General features: G+C 42.8%; 1 protein-coding gene across 4 annotated transcripts in view; it reads right to left on the minus strand.

The window, feature by feature from the left end:
- Positions 1–19912, minus strand: part of TIAM1 (TIAM Rac1 associated GEF 1) — a 449425-nt gene that overhangs the window by 146394 nt on the left and 283119 nt on the right. For all 4 annotated transcript variants that reach the window (XM_017883884.1, XM_017883885.1, XM_017883883.1 and 1 more), the window contains 2 exons: positions 16613–16790; positions 5891–6864 (listed from right to left, as the gene is read on the minus strand). In XM_017883884.1, the coding sequence (XP_017739373.1) occupies positions 5891–6853 (963 nt within the window). In that variant the 5' untranslated portion in view covers positions 6854–6864; positions 16613–16790. The remainder of the gene's footprint in view (positions 1–5890; positions 6865–16612; positions 16791–19912) is intronic.

Raw genomic sequence — 19912 nt, forward strand, 5'->3', positions numbered from 1 at the left:
ATATTTGTTATATATAAAATATATCAAATATATTTTATATATAAATATATATCATATATTCATATTCATATATCAAATATATGATATATAATTATATAGAGAGATATATATGTATATTTTTTGACACGGAGTCTTGCTCTGTTGTCCGGGCTGGAATGCAGTGGTGCAATCTCAGCTCACTGCAACCTCCATCTCCTGGGTTCCAATGATTCTCGTGCCTCAGCCTCTCGAGTAGTTGGGATTACAGGCACCCGCCACCATGCCCGGCTAATTTTTGTATTTTTAGTAGAGATGGGGTTTCACCATGTAGGACAGGCTGGTCTCCAACTCCTGACCTGAAATGATTCGCCCACCTAGGCCACCTGAATTACTTTTTAAGAGTATAAAAAGGTCTAAGAACTGCTGACATAAGCTATCTCTCAACTACCTACCCACCATCCCACTTCCCAAAAAAAGATCTTGGCAAAGAAGATATATATTCTTGTTGAAAATGCATGGGTTCGTTTTCAAAATAAATATCTCATTGCTTAACTTACGTGCCAGAAAAAGAAAGATAAAGAGAAAAGAAAAAAAAAAAGGCATCAAACAGAAGACAGAGGAGAAGGGAAAAAAAGACAAGGGTGTTTTAAAAATCGATTTTATGTGAAAATATTTGTTTTACAAAAACCTGAGGTTCTTAACCAGAAAGACGCCTCTAGATGGAATGGACTTTAGGGGACCTATGGATCCCTTGAAATGATATGCAGAAGTCTTTATTCTAAGTCTTTATTCTAAGTCTTTATTTCTAAGGAAAAGGTTCACATTTTTCATCTGATTCTCAAGAGTCTGTGAGCAAAGGTCAAGAATCATATGGTTGTTGATGTGCATTTTCAGCCCAGGAAACAAACTTATCTCTGAGGCATTGAAGCTCAGTTGCAAAATAAAACAAAATTTTAAACATCAAGACAATTTTTCTAGGAACTCAAGCTCCTCCTCTGACAATGCTGCACTCTTTACCTTGTTATTAATGAAATCATCAACACGACTACTTGCTTATCAAAGAAGGCAGCCGTGAGGGATGGCTCTGCTAGAGTTATCCTGGCCACCTCTCTCCGTAATCACTGTTTTAGGTGACAAGAGTGGGCAGTAACAATTTTCTTTTCAGCCAAGTCCGTGTGTGTGTGTGTGTGTGTGTGTGTGTCTGTGTACACAACTGAGGGTTTTGATCTTAAAATCTGAGGATATTGAGCTGAAATCTTTTCAAGCACAGGGAGGCAGTGCAGTGGGTGTGTGCTTTGGAAGAAAAGGCCCTCCCTGATTAGCAAGTCAGAAGACTTGGATTTTTGACCAGGTGCGGTGGCTCACGCCTGTAATCCTATCACTTGGGAGGTTGGGGCGGGAGGGTGATCACTGGAGATGAGGAATTCAAGATCAGCCTGGTCAACATGGTGAAACCCTGTTTCTACTAAAAATACAAAGAATTAGCCAGGCGCAGTGGTGCGTGCCTGTAATTCCAGCTACTCTAGGGGCTGAGGCATGAGAATCGCTTGAACCTGGGAGGCAGAGGTTGCAGTGAGCCGAGACCGTGCCACTGCATTCCATCCTGGGCAAAAGAGTGAGATTTCGTCTCAAAAAAAAAAGAATACCTGGGTTTTCATCCAGTTGTGACACCTTATCTCCTAATTTCTTTATTTTCTGGGAATGCTGCTGTGTCTGAAACTGGCCAGTGAAACTCACAAATCTATTCACCAGCACCACACCTGTCTAGGGATGCTCGGAGAGCCGGGCTCCTTGCTGCTCTCCTGAGGCTGAGGTTCCCAGAGACATGCTCAGTAGAACCTGGTCATGTTCCTTCATCTCCGAAGTGGATGAATGAAGCTCTCCTTGCAAGCATGCACAACGGCTCCACGCCAAAGCTTCCCACAGAACACAGAACCTGGCTATAAGACTCCATCAAGTGGTAGGGTTCTCTCTCCAACTCACAATTCTTTGTGTCTCAAAGACACAGGAGAGCTGAACCCTAGAACAATGAGGCAGTCTTCACCATCACAACAACTCCTATTAAGCATCTGTATGTGTAAAACTGTGCCGCGAGTTCTCCATTCATTCATTTGCAGAATCTCCAGCCTCATTTAAGAGGCACTGAGATCCATAGAAGTTAAATAACCAAGAGGTAACAGCCTCAAAATTGCAAGCTCAGATGTGCTGCTAACTTCTTTGTCTGACACTAGGCAGCCCCCTCCTCTGTCTGTAACTAAAGAAATTCATAAAGTTCAGGCCCAAAGACGAACTAGTCATCAATTAAATCCAAGGAGTAACCTATTAAGTACTTTTACAGAAACCAACAGAAGTAAATTCTGCTTCAAATAGCATGAGGCTTTACTCACGTTGACCCCCAAGACAAACTTTTCTGCACAGTGCACATGTGCGTGCACAACAAACATGCTCATAAAATACCCGGATTAAACCAGAAATTGCCAGCCAGACCCTGAAGAATGTATGTGCCACCGTTCAAGACTGAAATGTGAACTCCAGTGCCTTCACATTTCAATAATCCATCCAACTACTGAAAAAACCCAAAAACAGGAAAAAGGGCCAGAAACCCTTTTTTCATCATTTTCAAATCAAATGAAGTTGTTCACATTATTTCAGATAACATGTGTTTTCTTCCAGGCTTAGAGGTCATGCTCCTGGGTCAAATGTCTGCCAGGAACTCTTTTCTGGGGAGTAAAACTGCTGACAGGATGATTACAGATTCAACTACATCACCAGGGCAGCCAAGGAGACTTTAATATCTATGATTCCAGCTCACTGGAGAGGTCTCCTGGGTCAAAAACTTTTACCAAAAAAAAAGAAAAAAAAAATTTTTATAAAAGCATTCTTTTCAAGGAAGCTTCCACACCCACTGCCTCTTAAAATACACTGTTTGGAACATAGTGGGCTCTCAAGAAATCGCGTTGGATGAACACGCCAAACTTAGACTAGGAAATGTGGGCGGGTGGATAGTGTTGTGCATAATTCTGGGGTTTGTTTCAAGTCATTAAAGATCCTCGCTCAACATATAAAGTCAATACAAAAATAATATTTCCGTGCATTTTATAGGCTCCACAAGAGGTTTCCATGCATGGCATCCTATTTGGTTCTCCTAATGGCCCTGTGGGAGGCTGGTGTCACTCAGACTGGACAGCAACAGATCCTGGGCCACCAAAGATGGAGTGACTGGCCCAAGGTCACCACTGGGTAAGCACTCACGCCAGGATGCAAATGCACTTCTTAGGATTCCTGGCCAATGGCACTTCCCATTACATTAAACTCCCTAAGCAGTGATTTTATGAGACATCACCTTTAGATGATCTCACTTCCATATATTAACAATTTTAGAAGGTGACAAGCCAAAGAATGGAAATTTCATATAACAATGACACATGAGAGCTTTCAGTTGTACCAGACCTGGAGGGGAGAACTGTCCTTTGCTTTGCCCATTTTCTGGGGGTAACCATAACTCAAAAGCTCAAATCCCCATCAGTCATGGAATGTGAAGGAGAGCAGGGGTCTAGCCATCCCTAGTGTCAGAACCATGGAGAGCCAAAATACAACAGGGCACCCCTCTCAAATCTTACACAGCATATGCACTAACTTAGCACCGTTCAGGGGAAAGTGAAAGTCGAAGGTTATGTTCTGCTTTTAACAGTCTGGGTCACTGTATCCTTCTCTAAGCTCCGAAGGCCCTCTAGATCCTCATCTCTTTGAATCAGCCCTGCAGTGCCAATCTGACGATGCCTTTAAGACAGCCCTTTGATCCCTTTCAGGTGACTCTTTAATAGGTCACTTATCTCCATGATCTGTCCAATTGGCAGTGCAGAAGTAGCCCTCGCAGGGCAGACAGAGGGGCTGCAGATGGGTTGTCTGGTCACTTGTGTCGTTATACTCTCAATTCAGAAGAGATGGGTTTAAAATTCAGGGAGTACATCTAGAGGCAAGCTTCAGGCTTACCTTCTCAGACCACAGATGCAGCCTTGGTAGCAACTTGGTTTCTAGGACACAAGTGTTTTTTTCTTTCCTTAGAGTCAAGGGGTACACGTGCATGTTTGTTACATGGACATATTGTGCAATACTGAGGTTTGGGCTTCTACTGAACCCATCACCCAAACAGTGAACACAGTACCCAATAATTCATTTTTCAACTCTTGCTCTCCTCCCTCCCAGCTTTTAGCGTCCCTAGTGTCTACTGTTTCCAGCTTTATGAGGTACTCAAGATACTGATACAAACAACTACCCCAGGTCCTCAACCCACGTGGTTCCAGTAACAATGATGAATATTACAACAGCTAACAAAGTTGCCCTTACTGGCTGCTTCCTAAGAACCAGGCACTATGCTTCACATATTATTTCATTCTATTTTCTCAAAAAACCTTATCATCTCTATTTGACAGATGAAGAAATTAAGGCTACAGGAAAGTGAACAACTTACCCAAAGTCACTCAGGTAAGAAGAGGTAGAGTCAAGATACCTGGCTTGGACACCATCAGCAAAACCTGTCCTCAAGCAGGAACACAGACAGTCTAATGCCAGTTTTCTTTTATCGGCTCCCCCTACGTCCTCCATCCTATGCCCATTATATTTAGACCCCCTTTCCAGCAGAACATACCTTCGAAATGCCCATTTGACTTGCACTGGAGCAAGGCCGGAAGGTGCAGCACCACCTCCTACTGGGCAATCAGAGTGCTGTGCAGGGAAGTCTGCTGCTCAACCTTGAGGCTGCTCTGCCGTCAAGGTAAATGGGCCCAGTCTGGAATGTTAACCTGAAGCACCATCTACAAACCACCTCCCCATCCTCAGCAAAAGCCAAGACTCCCTGAACTCTGCCTTGGGGAACAGAAGTACCAGAAAAGGCCCAATGCATGCAGGATTACTCCACCTTTCTTTCTTTCTTTTATTGACACAGAGTCTCACTATGTTGCCCAGGTGGGATTTAAACTCCTAGGCTCAAAGCATCCCCCTGCCGCAGCCACCAAGCCGGCTCAATTGCCCAACATTTTATTATCCTAATCTTAATTATCACTGCCAACTAAGGTAATGGTGCCTCCTTTCACTAGGAAAACACTTTCAAAGTCTTTTTTTTGGAGATGGAGTCTCGCTTTTGTCACCCAGGCTGGAGCGAAGTCTCTTAGTTTCCTCCCCACGGTTTCGTGCACTAGACCCCGAAGCAGGCAAGCTGAGCATCTTTATCCCCATTTTTCTGAGGAACGACTAGAAGTCAGGGTTTGCCCAAGGTCAAACAACTAGCTGGTTGCAAAGTAAAAACTGGAAGCCATTCATGTTATTCCTTCCGCTACACCTCCCTCCAGAGACAGGGCTGGCCAGCATCGCACGGAACAGGAAATTGAAATGGCTCCCGGTAAGGCAGTGAGCCTGCCAACCACCGAGAGGAGATGACAAGTGACCCAAACCCGCCCAGAATTTAAAATGCCTCCTCAAAGGAGTTGCCGACTAACCTCCTCCCACCTGCTGCAGTGAAGAAATAAGTTCCAAGAGTCTGCAACCCACCATGCCTGTTTTTCCACGGGAAGGACCAAGTTAGAAAGGAAGCTGGAGTAAGTGGGATGCTGTTGAAGAACTAAGATGTAGAAGCAGTTTCCCAATATGAACTTACTAGCTTTTTTCCCACTCCTATCACATCGCCACTCCCCCCACACACTTACTTCCCTTAATCTCCACCCCTTAACCACAGAACTATAAGAGGGGCAAAGCAGAAGAGACAGAAATCCTCCCAAAACAGCACCAGCTGCAGCAACTACCAGGCAAACAGGGTAAAACCCGATTAAAAGATGGAAATAGTAGGAGCAAAGTCATGCACTGAAAGAGTCATGCACCATTCCCAAAATATTGAAACAAATTTCAATCACTTTACCTGAGTTGTTTTAGCTCTTCTGCCTTGCATGCTGTTGCTATGGCTAATTTGTGGGTTGGTGGCACCTTCAGAGAGACAGTGAGATTTCCTACAGGGAAGTGTGTTATAATTACTGTACGGAGGAGTCTCTTCAGCAGCAGCTGGTGGCATCTTATGGTTTGCAAGATTGGGAATATCAGACACCAAATTCCGACAGTAGCCTGCAAATTTGCTCCCCGGCCCCCCGTTTGCTGTCACTCCAGAGTTTTTCTGAGCATACAAGTCACCCAAGGAATTGGCTCTCTGACAGGTGCTGAGCTGCCGCGGACTCGCCCGCGTTTCCATCCCCCGAGCCTCCTCGCAGTCCTTCTCTTCGGCGGAACCCAAGATTTCTTCGTTGCTTGTTAAATGTTCTTGGCTCAGATCAGAGAGTGAGAATTCCAGGCTGTCCTCCCGCCAGATGTCTGCAGATTTGGAGCGTTTCTTCTTAAAGCTCGCCGTCTCCATGAAAGTGGGCCCATTGGATGTATAGGAATGCTGCCTCCTGCCTCCCTCAGCCAAATATGTAGCGTCATCCCCGTAAAGCCTGCTCTCCTCAGAGTCTGGCATGCTCTGCACAGAGGCTGCCGTGAGGACGATGCTGCTGTCTACGCTGGGAGTGACAGAAGAGTCAGTGTAAGACACAGGTCTCAAGCCCATGTCCACTCGGTCCACCCAGATGGGGCTCCCGAAGTCTTCTAGGGTACCGTCTTGGGAGAAGGGCTCCAGGCCATTTTCAGCCAGGGACTGGGGGATGCTGGGGGTGCTGCTGGATCGGGTGCTTACTTCGGAGTTCCTGTGGATCACCTTCCCCGAGGAAGCGTGCCTGGTCCGCCGCGTCTTGTGCGAGAGGCGGAGGGAGCGGGACGTGTGCTTGCGCCCCAGGCTGGCATGCTTTTCTCCATAAAACTCGTGCTCTACATGTTGACTTTCTGCGTTTCCCATGGTTTTATGGTCTGCAGCAAAGCAGGGGAAAGGGGGAGAACTGAGTCACTATTAGTACAGGTATAGGCATCTCAGAGAAAGAGCTCAGCCTGCAGGGAGGGTAGAACACCTTGGTTCACAGGGCTTGTTGGGTAAGTAACAGCACAACTTCTTACATGCACCTGGTAGGTTCTTGGACTTTTACCTGGGAGCAGGTCAACAGTAACATCATCTACTGAGACTGCCCCCTGAGATGTGAAATGAGCTCCTAAATATGAGCACCAGACAGTTAGACTTGTCTCTGCCCAGAGGGAAGATGGTCACAGGACACAGCTGAGAGCGCTGCTTTTGTACAGCCAGAAACTCCGCTGACCTTGTCTTCCTTACTAAATAATTGAAGTTCTACTCCTATCTATAAATTGAAAACTCTGAAAGTACAAACCAAAATGTTCACCAAAGGGGTAATTTCTGTTTGAAATGATATACATATTTCAAAAAACAAAACTTAGAGGTGCATTTGGTAACCTCCTTCCCTCCCTGCCAATGGGTACTTCCGGGCTTTTTGTTGTTGTTGTTTGTTTGTTTGTGCTCTCTTTGAGCTCTAATAATACTTCAAAATCAATCAAAAATGGAAAACCTCAAAGTATAAGTCTGATCAACTTTTCCTAGTAAATCAAAGTCAAAAATTTAAAAAAGCTTTGACCTTTAATGTCACAGCCTTCTGAGAACCTGGATTTTAGGGGCATTTTGGGAGGGCTATGGAGGGGTGGTGGGGATGGGCAAAACAAAATAGAAATTCCGCTCTCTGCTTAGCAGTAGATTAATGGGTTTATTTCTGGGAGCAAATCCAACCTGCGAACATTAATCTGGTACAGCGTGCCCTGCAAACAGAAATTCACATTGTGAAACCACTAAGTGTGATTCAGCCTTCTGGGGCCCCCCAGGTTAATTCAAGTCCCTCCTTAATATTTTTACAGTCTCTCTCACTGACCCGATGACACAATTCTGTTACCCACAGTGGGAAAGAGAAAAATCTTCAAAGCTCGACAACTGTGACTCTACTTAGCCTATTCTCCTTGCTCCATGAGGTCTCTCTGGCACACTTCAAATTCTATGCACTTAAGATAATGCACATGAAAATAGTTGGAAAGGAAAGAAGAAAAACAGAGTAACTGGGCATATCTCTGAGGTGGTTCTTTTAACCACCTAGAGAGTCATTCATTCAGAAAATACACATTGAGCACCTACCATGTTCTAGAAGCCAGAGATACAGCAGGGAACAAAAGGGACACATCCCCTACTCTCATGAAGCTAACTTCCAGCCAGGCAAGGCACGCAATACGCAAGAAAGTAAAAGGCATGGTGGCAAAGCAGGAAGTGATATTACTGTGATCATTGCAAAGAGATCGAAACAGCCTGGAATACAATATACCTTCACATTGATCCTAGACTTACTCTATAATTCCACTGTTCAGGCTAAAATGTTACTGAAACTCTCACCAGCACATCTTTACTGAAATAAAATTTGTTGCAATACAAAGGGAAACCCTCCATTGAATGTTCCAGTGAGTTCAGGGATAACTCATACAGACACCGGATGTGAAGTTATTCCCAGTCTGGAATATTCCCCACCAGGTCACACATCAGAGGAATCTCAGAGGGAATTTTCCAAGAAAGACAGTCTCCTTTTTACTAGTAGCAAGTAGATTTCAAAGCAATATGTTCATGCTTCTCTGGTATCTTTAAGAAGCAAGAAAAAAGATAAAAACGAAAAGATCAACGGTCTGTGCACAACCATTTATATTATCTAAATTCCTAAGAATGGCACATGCTACATTTCTTACAAGTAAAATAAATAAAAGTGCATTTCAATAACACTAAAGGCTTTGACCAATGCCTTGGAGTTCTTTAGTTTTTTAAAGTACATATTAAGATACCTGGATGTGCCTATGTAACTATATGTTTTGCCAACAAATAAAGACTTAGAACCAATGTTCGTCACAGCCCCATTTTAAGAATCACATAGGTTTAAATGTAAAAGAGGAAAGGACTATGATGAAATAAACTGAGTAAAAGAAAAGGCAAAACTGTTGCCTCAAATATGCTAAGATTTACCCTCCTCTAGCACACATATCAAAAGTTTGCAAATATAAATTGACAGATACATTTTCAACAACAGCTTTCTGGTAAGGCTTGTTTCTGCCAACAGAAAACTCATCCAGTTAAAAGCCTCAGTCAGGAGAGGTTTTCCTGAAGGAAATGGCCCCAACCTTCAAGAATTACCGCACTCCATGTATCACGCTGACGGGTCTGTTATATTCATAGCATTTTTAGTAGCAAGATTCTTTTCAGCTGGCCAAGGTGGGAAAGAAGCCACTTTTATCTTCAGAACTAGAATGTAGACAGGAATGCCAAATCTCCTAAATCCTACTAAGAGAAACTCTCAGGGGATGGCCTAAGGAGAGTGAGCAGGAAGTCTGAAGCAACTGAGGTTAAGAAAAATAAGGTTCTAGGGACTGCTGAAACACCCTTCAATTTGAAAGCTGTTCCTGAAAGGTTAGTAAGAACGATGAAAGCCCATGTGGATCAGTGGAGGACTCCGAAATAACATCAGTGTGAAAAGCTGAAATTGCTCATTGCATACAGGAGACACCATCTCCATTTCAGGGACAACCCCTGCCCCACTGGCAACCCCCAGAAAGTTGGTGAATTGTAAGTTTTTTTTGTTTTGTTTGTGTTTTGTTTTTTGAGACAAAGTCTCGCTCTGTCGCCCAGGCTGGAGTGCAGTGGCGCCATCTTGGCTCACTGTAAGCTCCGCCTCCTGGGTTCAGGCCATTCTCCTGCCTCAGCCTCCTGAGTAGCTGGGACTACAGGTGCCCGCCATGATGCCCAGCTAATTTTTGTATTTTTAGTAGAGAAGGGATTTCACCGTGTTAGCCAGGATGGTCTTGATCTCTCAACCTTGTGATCTGCCCGCCTCAGCCTCCCAAAGTGCTGGGATTACAGTCGTGAGCCACCGTACCCAGCCGGTGAATTTAAGTTTTAACCTTTCCGTGTACATATGTAAAATTCCAGCTACTTCCATCATCTTAATTTCTTCCTATTCTATCTTACTTAACCCTTTTTATTTTTATCTTCAACAAACAAAACCTGATTTGCATTTTATATTTGCGTGGGTTTTGTTGTTCCTGTAGTATAAAGGAAGCAAATTCAGGGCAGAAATTTACTTTTACTTTTTTTACGGCTTCCACAAGACTAGAAATATTCCACGCATGATAAAGAACCATAAATATTGGTGCATTTTAGTAACAAAAGCAAAAAGTGAAGGACTAGCACCTCACCAACATCATCACACAGTCACTAGGTAGGAGAGAGAATATTTGGGACAAGAAGGACAAGCTGAAATGCAGAAACTGGGATTGACATTGAAAAGGAGGATGCCAGAAAACTGGTACTAGATTTCAAGCTGGGAAGCATTACCAGGTTTAAATTCATTAAACTCTTAATTTCTGACTATGACTTACTTCTATAGAATGTTAGTGGTCCCAGATAGCTCTCATGTTTAGGGACTAGGTAGGAAGGAGGTAGGACAGGTTTTTAGTCTAAGAACAACTCTCAATATTCAAACCTCAAGTCTGGCTTCTCATGCTTTTCTTTCTTTCCAATCTTCTAAGTCAAGCTTGTTCAACCCGTAGCCCGCGGACCACGTGGATGGTTTTGAATGCAGCCCAACACAAATTCATACACTTTCTTAAAACACTAGGAGATTTTTTTGTGATTTTGGTTTTTTTGGCTCATCTGTTATCGTTAGTATTAGTGTATCTTATGTGTGGCCCAAGACAACTCTTCTTCTTCCAATGTGGCCCAGAGAAGCCAAAAGACTGGACATCCCTGTTCTGAGTTCTGGCTTCCTTAGCCTGCCTCAGGGCCTGTACCTGTCCCTCTGCCTAGAACGCTCCACCTTTCCGCCTACTCCACCAAGTTCCTTCAGACCTTCAATCAAATGTCCCCTTGTCAAGGAGGCCTTTCCTGACCCCTCCATCTAAAATGACACCCAGTGCTTCAGAACTCAACATTTCTTACCCCTCTTCTTTTGCTTTTCACATTGATCATAATTGTAACCAACAATATATATTTCACTTACTGGTCTTTCCTATTCTCTACTGGTCTCTCTTATTCTCTCTTCCCACTAGAGCCTAAGCTTCAGGAGGGCTAGAAGTGTCTTGTTTCCTGCTGTATCCTCATTGCCTAGAACCCAGCCTGAAAGGTTGTAGGTGGTCCATTAAAAAACCACTAAAAACTCAAAAGAAAAAAAAATCCTGGAATGAATGAATGACAAAGACACTTTAATGTAAGATGTGAAAACTCATACAACTACAATGCAACATAGGTGAGAACATGACCACAATGCGAATGAGACACAGCACACATCAGTCTTAAATACACTAGCCTCTTCTCTCAGGATGCCTGAAGATACTTCCCCATCAGCTTGCTACTCTCTGGGTCCTTTCCATCTGCAGGTCTGTGTCCGTCCCTTACTCTGGACCACCGGGTTGAAGGTCACCCTGATCCATGAACTTAGGGGCGAGGGTGTTCAGCTTGTGCTCCAGTGTGTTCCCCTCCCCACCCCCAGTGCTTCCTGGGGAAAGAATTAAGGGCTTGCACCTGTCTCATTCCACTGAATTCTTGCCTTCAGTTCCTATCTTCCTCTTCCTTTTGGAGCTGCAGTGCAGAGATTCAGGAATGAGGTTAAGAATCGAGAAAGCAGCTCTCCCCATAGTCAGGGCAATGAGTGCAGAACTGCTCAGGCCTAGGAGGATCCAGAGAAAGTGGGGGCAAAGGAGACTTAGTGGCATGATGGGCAAGAGTGTCATCTGAAAGTGGTATGGGGTCAAAGCATCAGGAGTTCCCAGGGGAGTGCTTAGGGCCAGGGATCAAAGACAATAGGACAAGTGTGATTTTTCTATTCTTACCAACACCATGATCCTCTCTTAAAGTGATGAGTTAAACTTTTCAGTAAGTAATCACCTTAAAGGCCTTTAAATCCCATCAAATTAAATGCAGATGCTCCTCCATTTATTATGGGGTCATGTCGTCATAAACCCACTGTAAGGTGAAGATATCCTAAGTCAAAAATACATTTAATACACCTAACCTACCAAACATCATAGCTGAGCCTAGCTTACCCTAAATGTGCTCAGAACACTTACATTAGCCTACAGTTGAGCAAAATCATCTGACACAAAGTTTATTTTAAGTATTGAATATTTGTTGAATATTTATTTATAATAAGTGTTGAATATTTCACATTCAACACATATTTCATGCAACTTATTGAATACTGTGCTGAAAGTGAAAAACAAAAGGATTGCATGTGTACCACTGTAAAGTTAAAAAAACACAAGTCAAACCACCCTAAGTTGGGGACTGTCTATACATAGTAAAGGAGTTAAAAGGTATTTTAAGAAACTTTATCAATATGCATAAATACTTGTTAGTTAGGGTGGTCCATATATATCTGATAGGTGGTCATTTCTCAGGGACTGCTTTTATAGATTTATTAAGCTACTAAGCCTTTTAAAAAAAGAAGATATAGAACTATACACATACATTGAAACAATGTCAAATTCCTGCCTTTGGTATTTTACTATAATTATGCAAGATGCAACCATTAGAAAAAACTGGGTGATGGTTACATTTCCTGCATACAATTTCCTGTGAATCATAATTATTTTGAAATAAAAAGTTAAACAAACAAAATGAGTCTTAATTAACTGAGTAGTCTAATAAAACTGTAGTTTAAAGTGAGAGTTCTTCCAAAAAAAATGTAGTTGAATCCCCTTTTATTTTTAGCTGAAAAGCATCTAGAATATTCTAACATAATTTCAATGAATTAGGCAACAACAAAAAAAACAAGCATTTATTGAGCATCATCTAGCAAAATGTGATCAGAAAGTACAAAGCAAACACAGAACAGTGGTCCAAAATGAGGTTAAATAAAGAGGTGACATTGATTATCTGAGGATAAAGCTTCTGTCTTAACAAACTAGTGAAAAAAATAAGTTTTTAATATCTGGTGCCAGCAAGTTGGAGTAAACCAACTAAGGCCTATCTTGCCCCAGCTAATGACAACTAAAAACTCTGGACCAACAAGTAAACAAAAGCAAAAAAAAAAAAAAAAAAAAAAAGATCAAAACCTGAGGATGCCACCCATTTAAGGGTGAGTTTCCTATTTTGTTTTTAATGTCCTAATTTCTCACCCAGCCTTATACCAAGGGTGAGTATAGCTCCAGTGAAGCTATGACACAGGCAACAAAAACTCTGGATCAGACCTTGTTCCACCCAGAGGAATCAAGAATGGTGTAGAGATCTCAGAGAAAAGAGAACTGGAAAATAACATCCCATAATGGTGCGTATAAATCTGCACAAGTGCCAGGCTCACTCCTCAGATGCACATGCCTAGGACTGACCCAAAGCAAGACAGCAAAAGCTTTGAGAACTGAATCAAGACATAAACCACAGCCCAACCCTCAGACTAACACCTGAGTGGTGCACAAACAGGACAAACTCAAAGCAGTATACCAAAGGCTTTGAACACTGAACTGACATTAGAGCCTCCACCCACGGAGGTGAGACAGCACTTACAATCTGAACCCAGTCAGGTTGACTGCCTGCAAAATAACAACTAGGAAAAATCAATATTCTCCAGATGATGTAACAAGACCTGGAGTATCACGACATAATATTCAAAATGTCCACAATGCATTTCAAAGAACCAGGAAAATTTGATTAGCTCTCAGGGGTAAGGACAATCAATAGATGCCAATCCCAAGGTGGCCCAGATGTTGGAATTATCAGACTTCTAAAGCAACTATTACAAGTGTGCTTCCTGAGTAAAAGTAAACACCCTTGAAATTAATGAGAAACTTCACTGCTTGCAATGCCTGTGTAAGATCATTATGAACATCAATGATGATATTAATACATGAGTAAAGGCTGGGCGTGGTGGCTCACGCCTGATCCCTGCACTTTGGGAGGCCAAGGAGGGTGGATCACTTGAGGTCAGGAGTTGGAGACCAGCCTGGCCAACATGGCAAAACCCCATCTCTACAAAAATACAAAAATTAGCCAGGCCTGTAATCCCAACCCTACTTCGGAGGCTGAGGCAGGAGAATCACTTGAACCCAGAAGGCAGAGGCTGCAGTGAGCCAAGATGGTGCCACTGCCCTCCAGCCTGGGAAATAGCGCGAGACTCCTTCTCCAAAAAAAAAAATACATGAGTAAACAAATAGAACACACATAAAAAAGAAAGGTCAACCCTATATGACCCAAGATACAGCACGTACCTTGCATTTTTAAACCACCTGTACTGCGTAAGGAAATATTCCAGTTAATAGAAAGCCACCCTGTGGTCAAAGTCCTGGGCATAAAGAACACAGAAAAATCCTTCCACAACCACAGATTGCTGAGAGGGAAAACAGGGAAGGAAAGAAAAAGACACAAGGGAATCTGGAAACAACTTCATCACCTTGAGGACTAAGGAGGTTGTAATAATATTTTTATGGTTTAGGATGTCTAATGCCCTCAGTTACACCAGAGATTCCAGTGGTGCTCCTAGCAGACAGTAGGATGCCCCACCCTCTAGCTGAAGAACAGGAAAGTTCCACATGAACAATGCCTCGCCCTGTGGGTCAGCCGGTCAGGGCTTTCCCTGTGTGGGAGTAAATAATCCAAAAGGTGATTCTACCACTGGGATCAAACATCTCTAGTGCAAATTCTTCTCATCCTCCAGAATTAAAATCTTAGATTTGAGATGCACATTCAAGATACGGACTTTGAGAGAGTTAAAAATTCTCTCCAAGAGTATTAAGATGTGGCCGGGCACAGTGGCTCACACCTGTAATCCCAGCACTTTGGGAGGCTGAGGCAGGTGGATCACTTGAGGTCAGGAGTTTGAGACTAGTCTGGCCAACATGGTGAAACCCCATCTCTACTAAAACTACAAAAATTAGCTAGGTGTGGTGGCGGGGAACGTCTGTAATCCCAGCTACTCAGGAGGCTGAGGCACGAGAATCGCTTGAACCCGGGAGGCGGAGGTTGCAGTGAGCCGAGATTACACCACTGCACTCTAGCCTAGGTGACAGAGCGAAACGCTGTCTCAGGAAAAAAAAAAAGAATATTAATATGTAAATATTTCACAGGCCTATATACATGATCAATCTGTGTAAGAATTTTAAAAAGAAATTATTCCGGATGGATTGCTTGTAGGGCAATTTTCACAATTACACCTTTTTTTTTTTTTTTTGGTATTTTCTAATGTTTTTATACTAAATATGTAATTCATTTGAAGGAAAGTAAAATAAATAGAACATGCCAACAGGTTTTTAAGTCACTGAATTTTTTTTTACAGTTGAAGAGAGTGAGGATGTGGGCACTATGCTGACAGCTACAACAAAACAGCATCAAACCCAAACTCTAAAACAGATGGTCTGGGAAAATTACCTAAGATGAAGAAAATACTACCTAGCTTGGACTTACTCCACTTTTTCACTATGTTTCAATGGCACACTGACCGCCTCTCATTGTATCTATGGCAGGGTTATTTTTACACTGGCACATCTGTCTTGTTTTTAAGTACCCTCTTCTCATTTTATTATAAAAATCTCAATGGCAGAAACCATATCTTACTTGTGATTGTAAACTAAATACACAGAAGTTTTAGTCTAGCTCTTCTGAGTGGGAATGTTCAACACCGGCACTGTCTTGTAACAAGGGTACTGCAAATACATAAAACCTTAGATCTCACTGGTGGGCCCATGATAATCCAATTTATATCACATTCAAGTCAACAGTTAACTGTGAAAGCAAGGTTTCTCTGTCGCTGGGAAGGACGTTGTGAAATCTGACCAGAAGACATTTAATGATGTAAGTTATAACGATTAATAATATAAAATCTCACTCCCCTGAGGCATTTAGAAACTTATTAAAATAAACGTAATCATTACCCTTCTGTGACTTGAAAACAGGCCTCCAAAACTGCAGGAGAAAGGATGAAATGTATTTATTTCTAAGTTAAATTTGAAGCGAAATCACAAGACAACAGATTGCAAATTTAAAATTAGATTCTAGTGGGAGGTCTTGGTTTCAAGCCTGTTTTTTCCCTACTGGAGGCTGAGCTTGAAGACGGTGTTGGGGGGTGGGGGTGAGGGAGAGAGCTAAGATTAAACTGAGACAAAGTTCTGAAAGTTTTCGCTAAATCGTTACAACCCATGAAAAGAGTTTTGCCAAGTCACACACAAATACCCTGAACACCAGAGACTAAGCAGGAAAGTTTTGCAACAAATATAAGATGATCTCTGATTTCGAAAAGATTATTATTTTGACTGTGTTTATTTTTACTTTTTAAAGATTATCCAAAGCAGAAACAAAACATATCATTGTTTTCAAGTCAGATTTTGAAGCTTGGGTTTGCCTTTTTCAAACATAATCCGATATAAAGATGGTGAAGCCCAGGGATAAATGTACGAGATCCTGAGGGCAATTCACAGGCGAGAAAAGGATTTCATAGGCACCTACTTTGTTTTTTCTGTTTTGTTTTAACGCTAATGCTTTTGAATTGTCAGATAGGTATAACCCTAATTCAAGGAAGTGATTCCAAATTCTTTTTCCCACGAGCTACACATAACAATGATAGTAAAATGCATCTGTCCCACCACCTTTGAAGCATTTCCATTAATTCATACAAACATAATAGGCTCAAATATACATATGCAAACCTACCTTAAAAGGCAACAGTGGTCCCCAGCCCAACTTGCTCCAAGAGCACTGTGGCATTTAGATATTGAGGTTGGAAATATGTGTCCGGATGAACAGCCACTGGGCTGGGGACGATGTCAGCACCTGCCCCCTGGGGTGGCCATCACAGTTTCATCTAAGTCTGTGAGAATGCGCCAAAAACCTGGAGAGGAGCGGGTCAGAGGAGAGAGAAAAACAGAAAGGAAATGATGAGGCAGAAGGAAGGAAATGGGCATTTTCTGTCAAACCCATTTCATCAATTCAATGACATCAACTTTTTGTGAAACACTGTCAGAGGCATTTGAACCACAGCAACTCCATCTTAAATAGGAGCTGGGTAAAATGAGGCTGAAACCTACTGGGCTGCATTCCCAGGCAGCTAAGGCATTCTAAGTCACAGGATGAGGCAGGAGGTCAGCACAAGATACAGGTCACAAAGACCTTGCTGATAAAACAGACTGCAGTAAAGAAGTCTGCTAAACCCCACCAAAACCAAGATGGTGACGAGACTGACCTCTGGTCATCCTCACTGCTACACTCCCACCAGCACCATGATAGTTTACAATGCCACAGCAATGTCAGGAAATTACCTTATATGGTCTAGAAAGGGGAGGCATGGGGTGGGCGCAGTGGGTCACGCCTGTAATTCTAGCATATTGGGAGGCCAAGGCAGGCGGATCACCTGAGGTCAGGAGTTCAAGACCGGCCTGGCCAACATGGTGAAACCCCATCTTTACTAAAATACAAAAATTAGCTGGGCATGATGGTGGGTGCCTGTAATCCCAGATACTCAGGAGGCTATGGCGGGAGAATCGCTGGAACCCGGGAGGTAGAGGTTGCAGTGAGCCAAGATCACACCTTTGCACTCCAGCCTGGGAGGCATGAATAATCCACCCCATTTAGGATATAATCAAGAAATAACTATAAAAATGGGCAAGCAGCAACCCTCGGGGCTGCTCTGTCTATGGAGTAGCCATTCTTTTATTCCTTCGCTTTTTTTTTTTTTTTTTGAGACGGAGTCTTGCTCTGTCGCCCAGGCTGGAGTGCAGTGGCCGGATCTCAGCTCACTGCAAGCTCCGCCTCCCGGGTTCACGCCATTCTCCTGCCTCAGCCTCCCGAGTAGCTGGGACTACAGGCGCCCGCCTCGTCGCCCGGCTAGTTTTTTGTATTTTTAGTAGAGACGGGGTTTCACCGTATTAGCCAGGATGGTCTCAATCTCCTGACCTCATGATCCGCCCGTCTCGGCCTCCCAAAGTGCTGGGATTACAGGCTTGAGCCACTGCGCTCGGCCATTCCTTCGCTTTCTTAATAAACTTGCTTTGACTTTATAAACTCTCCCTGAGTTCTTTCTTGCGCGAGATCGAAGAACACTCTCTTGGGGTCTGGGTTGGGACCCCTTTCCTATAACAATATGACATCCCAAATCAAATGATGTAACATTTGGATACAGGCATAAAACGACAGGCTTAAATCAGATAAATAGATAAATAAATAAATAAATAAATAAATAAATAAATAAATACCAGCCTATTTACATTTAGGGTAATCCATAGCCCTACAGACTAAGTCATCTTATTATTTTAACCTATCTGTTTATATTAAGGTGCTGGAGAACAGAAACAGGTTATCACGGAATGGTTCCCATGTCCCACTCAATCTTCAGAGTCTCAAGAAACAGAAATGAAAGGAAACCAGCAACCCTCAGTTATTCTCAAAGCAGTGCTGTATTTACAACGAATATTGAAGAAAATGTGGAAAGAGAGTAAAACAGAAGCCCAAATCCATCACATAGAACTTTCCATTGTATACACGTTTTCTCGCGAAGGCAAACATCAAATTCAGAGAAAACACATGAAGAATATGCATGGGAAAGAATTTAGGTAAAAGATCCAAACTGTAATTTAACATGGCAAATCAAGGACCAAGAGCTCCAGGAACACGTGGGGTTAATGGCGTTGTTTGATTTCCTTCATCTTTTTAAAGCCTGCTGGTAGAGGTGAAATGACAAATACTAAGGGCAAGCCAAACAAGGGCCTGAAGGGCCTCTTCGGGTGGCTTCATTTTGGTACTTTCTTCCCAGACATTTCCCTGGGGCTGCCCGCTGCTGGTGGTTTCAGCAGGTGGGAACCTGAGATGGCAAATACTTTGAGCAGGAACATGAAGAAAACTGCCTATTTTGTGGAAGGGAGCCACATACAGGCAGTAAGTCAATAAATATATATGTCTATCCAGAATGGAACAGTAAGCAAAGACAGTTCTTCCTTATCTTGGAAAATATGCTATTTAACCATGAAGTTAGTGACTCACGCTTGCAGGGAAAGGAGCACAAGTTCTCAGCAACACCCCATTATTACCCCACAATATGTTCCCTTTCCACAATGCCCCCATTGCTACCCGGTTCACTCCCTTTCCCTGGCCATCCTCCTTAAAATGCTCTCTGCAAATTTCCAAATTTCCAAAGCAGTTCCTGAATTGCTTAGGAACTGGCAGAAATTAATAAGCAATAGCCCATTTATGCTGAAATGGACTCATTACGGTGCCAGCTGCCAATAATTTGCAAGGCTAGATTCTTGCTGGCAAAGGAGGCAGGCAGGCGGCTGTCCTTCCACCTGCACAACGGAGGCTGATAATGCATTTTCTATACTTTAAAAAAAATTACGTATTCAGATAGAATACATTTTTTTCTCTATCTATATTCTTCTAGTCCCTGAGCAAATAAATAAATAAACAAACAAACAAACAAACAATACAGGGAGAAAGGGCATTATTTGAAAAACACAAAGGAGAGCAAAATGGAGTTGATTTGGTATAACTTCTTTCTGATTTTGGTGGGGAAAAATTTGCCTATGACCCTGGTTGTGGAACTGATCCACGACGCGGCCTAATGAAGAGCTCCACAATCAGCAGATATGCTAAGGTCAAAACGTGCCAACACGTACGTATCCATTTCCCTTACAGCAAGTTAACTGCATCATGGCCTTGTGAATGGATGCCACCACAGCAATTTGGGAACTGTCAGTACTCTGGGTTTTCTCCAAGAGCTGCAAAGAACTCAGTTTCACTGGGAGACAGCTACGCACCAAGCTCAGTGTTGGCAGTCCAAGCTGGGAGTCGGGCTGCACGCATCCGGTCACATCTTGGCTTTGCAAGTCAAATCTTTACTTTCAGCATGACCTGGGGCAAACTCTAAATGTCCTATCCCTCTAACAAGTGGGGACGATAAGATTCCTAAATCATTGGGCTGTCATGAGCTTTAAATGAGATCATCTATGTTACAGAATTATC

Source organism: Rhinopithecus bieti, unplaced genomic scaffold (genome assembly GCF_001698545.2).
Source record: "Rhinopithecus bieti isolate Rb0 unplaced genomic scaffold, ASM169854v2 scaffold_13207, whole genome shotgun sequence".
Taxonomy (NCBI): domain Eukaryota; kingdom Metazoa; phylum Chordata; class Mammalia; order Primates; family Cercopithecidae; genus Rhinopithecus; species Rhinopithecus bieti.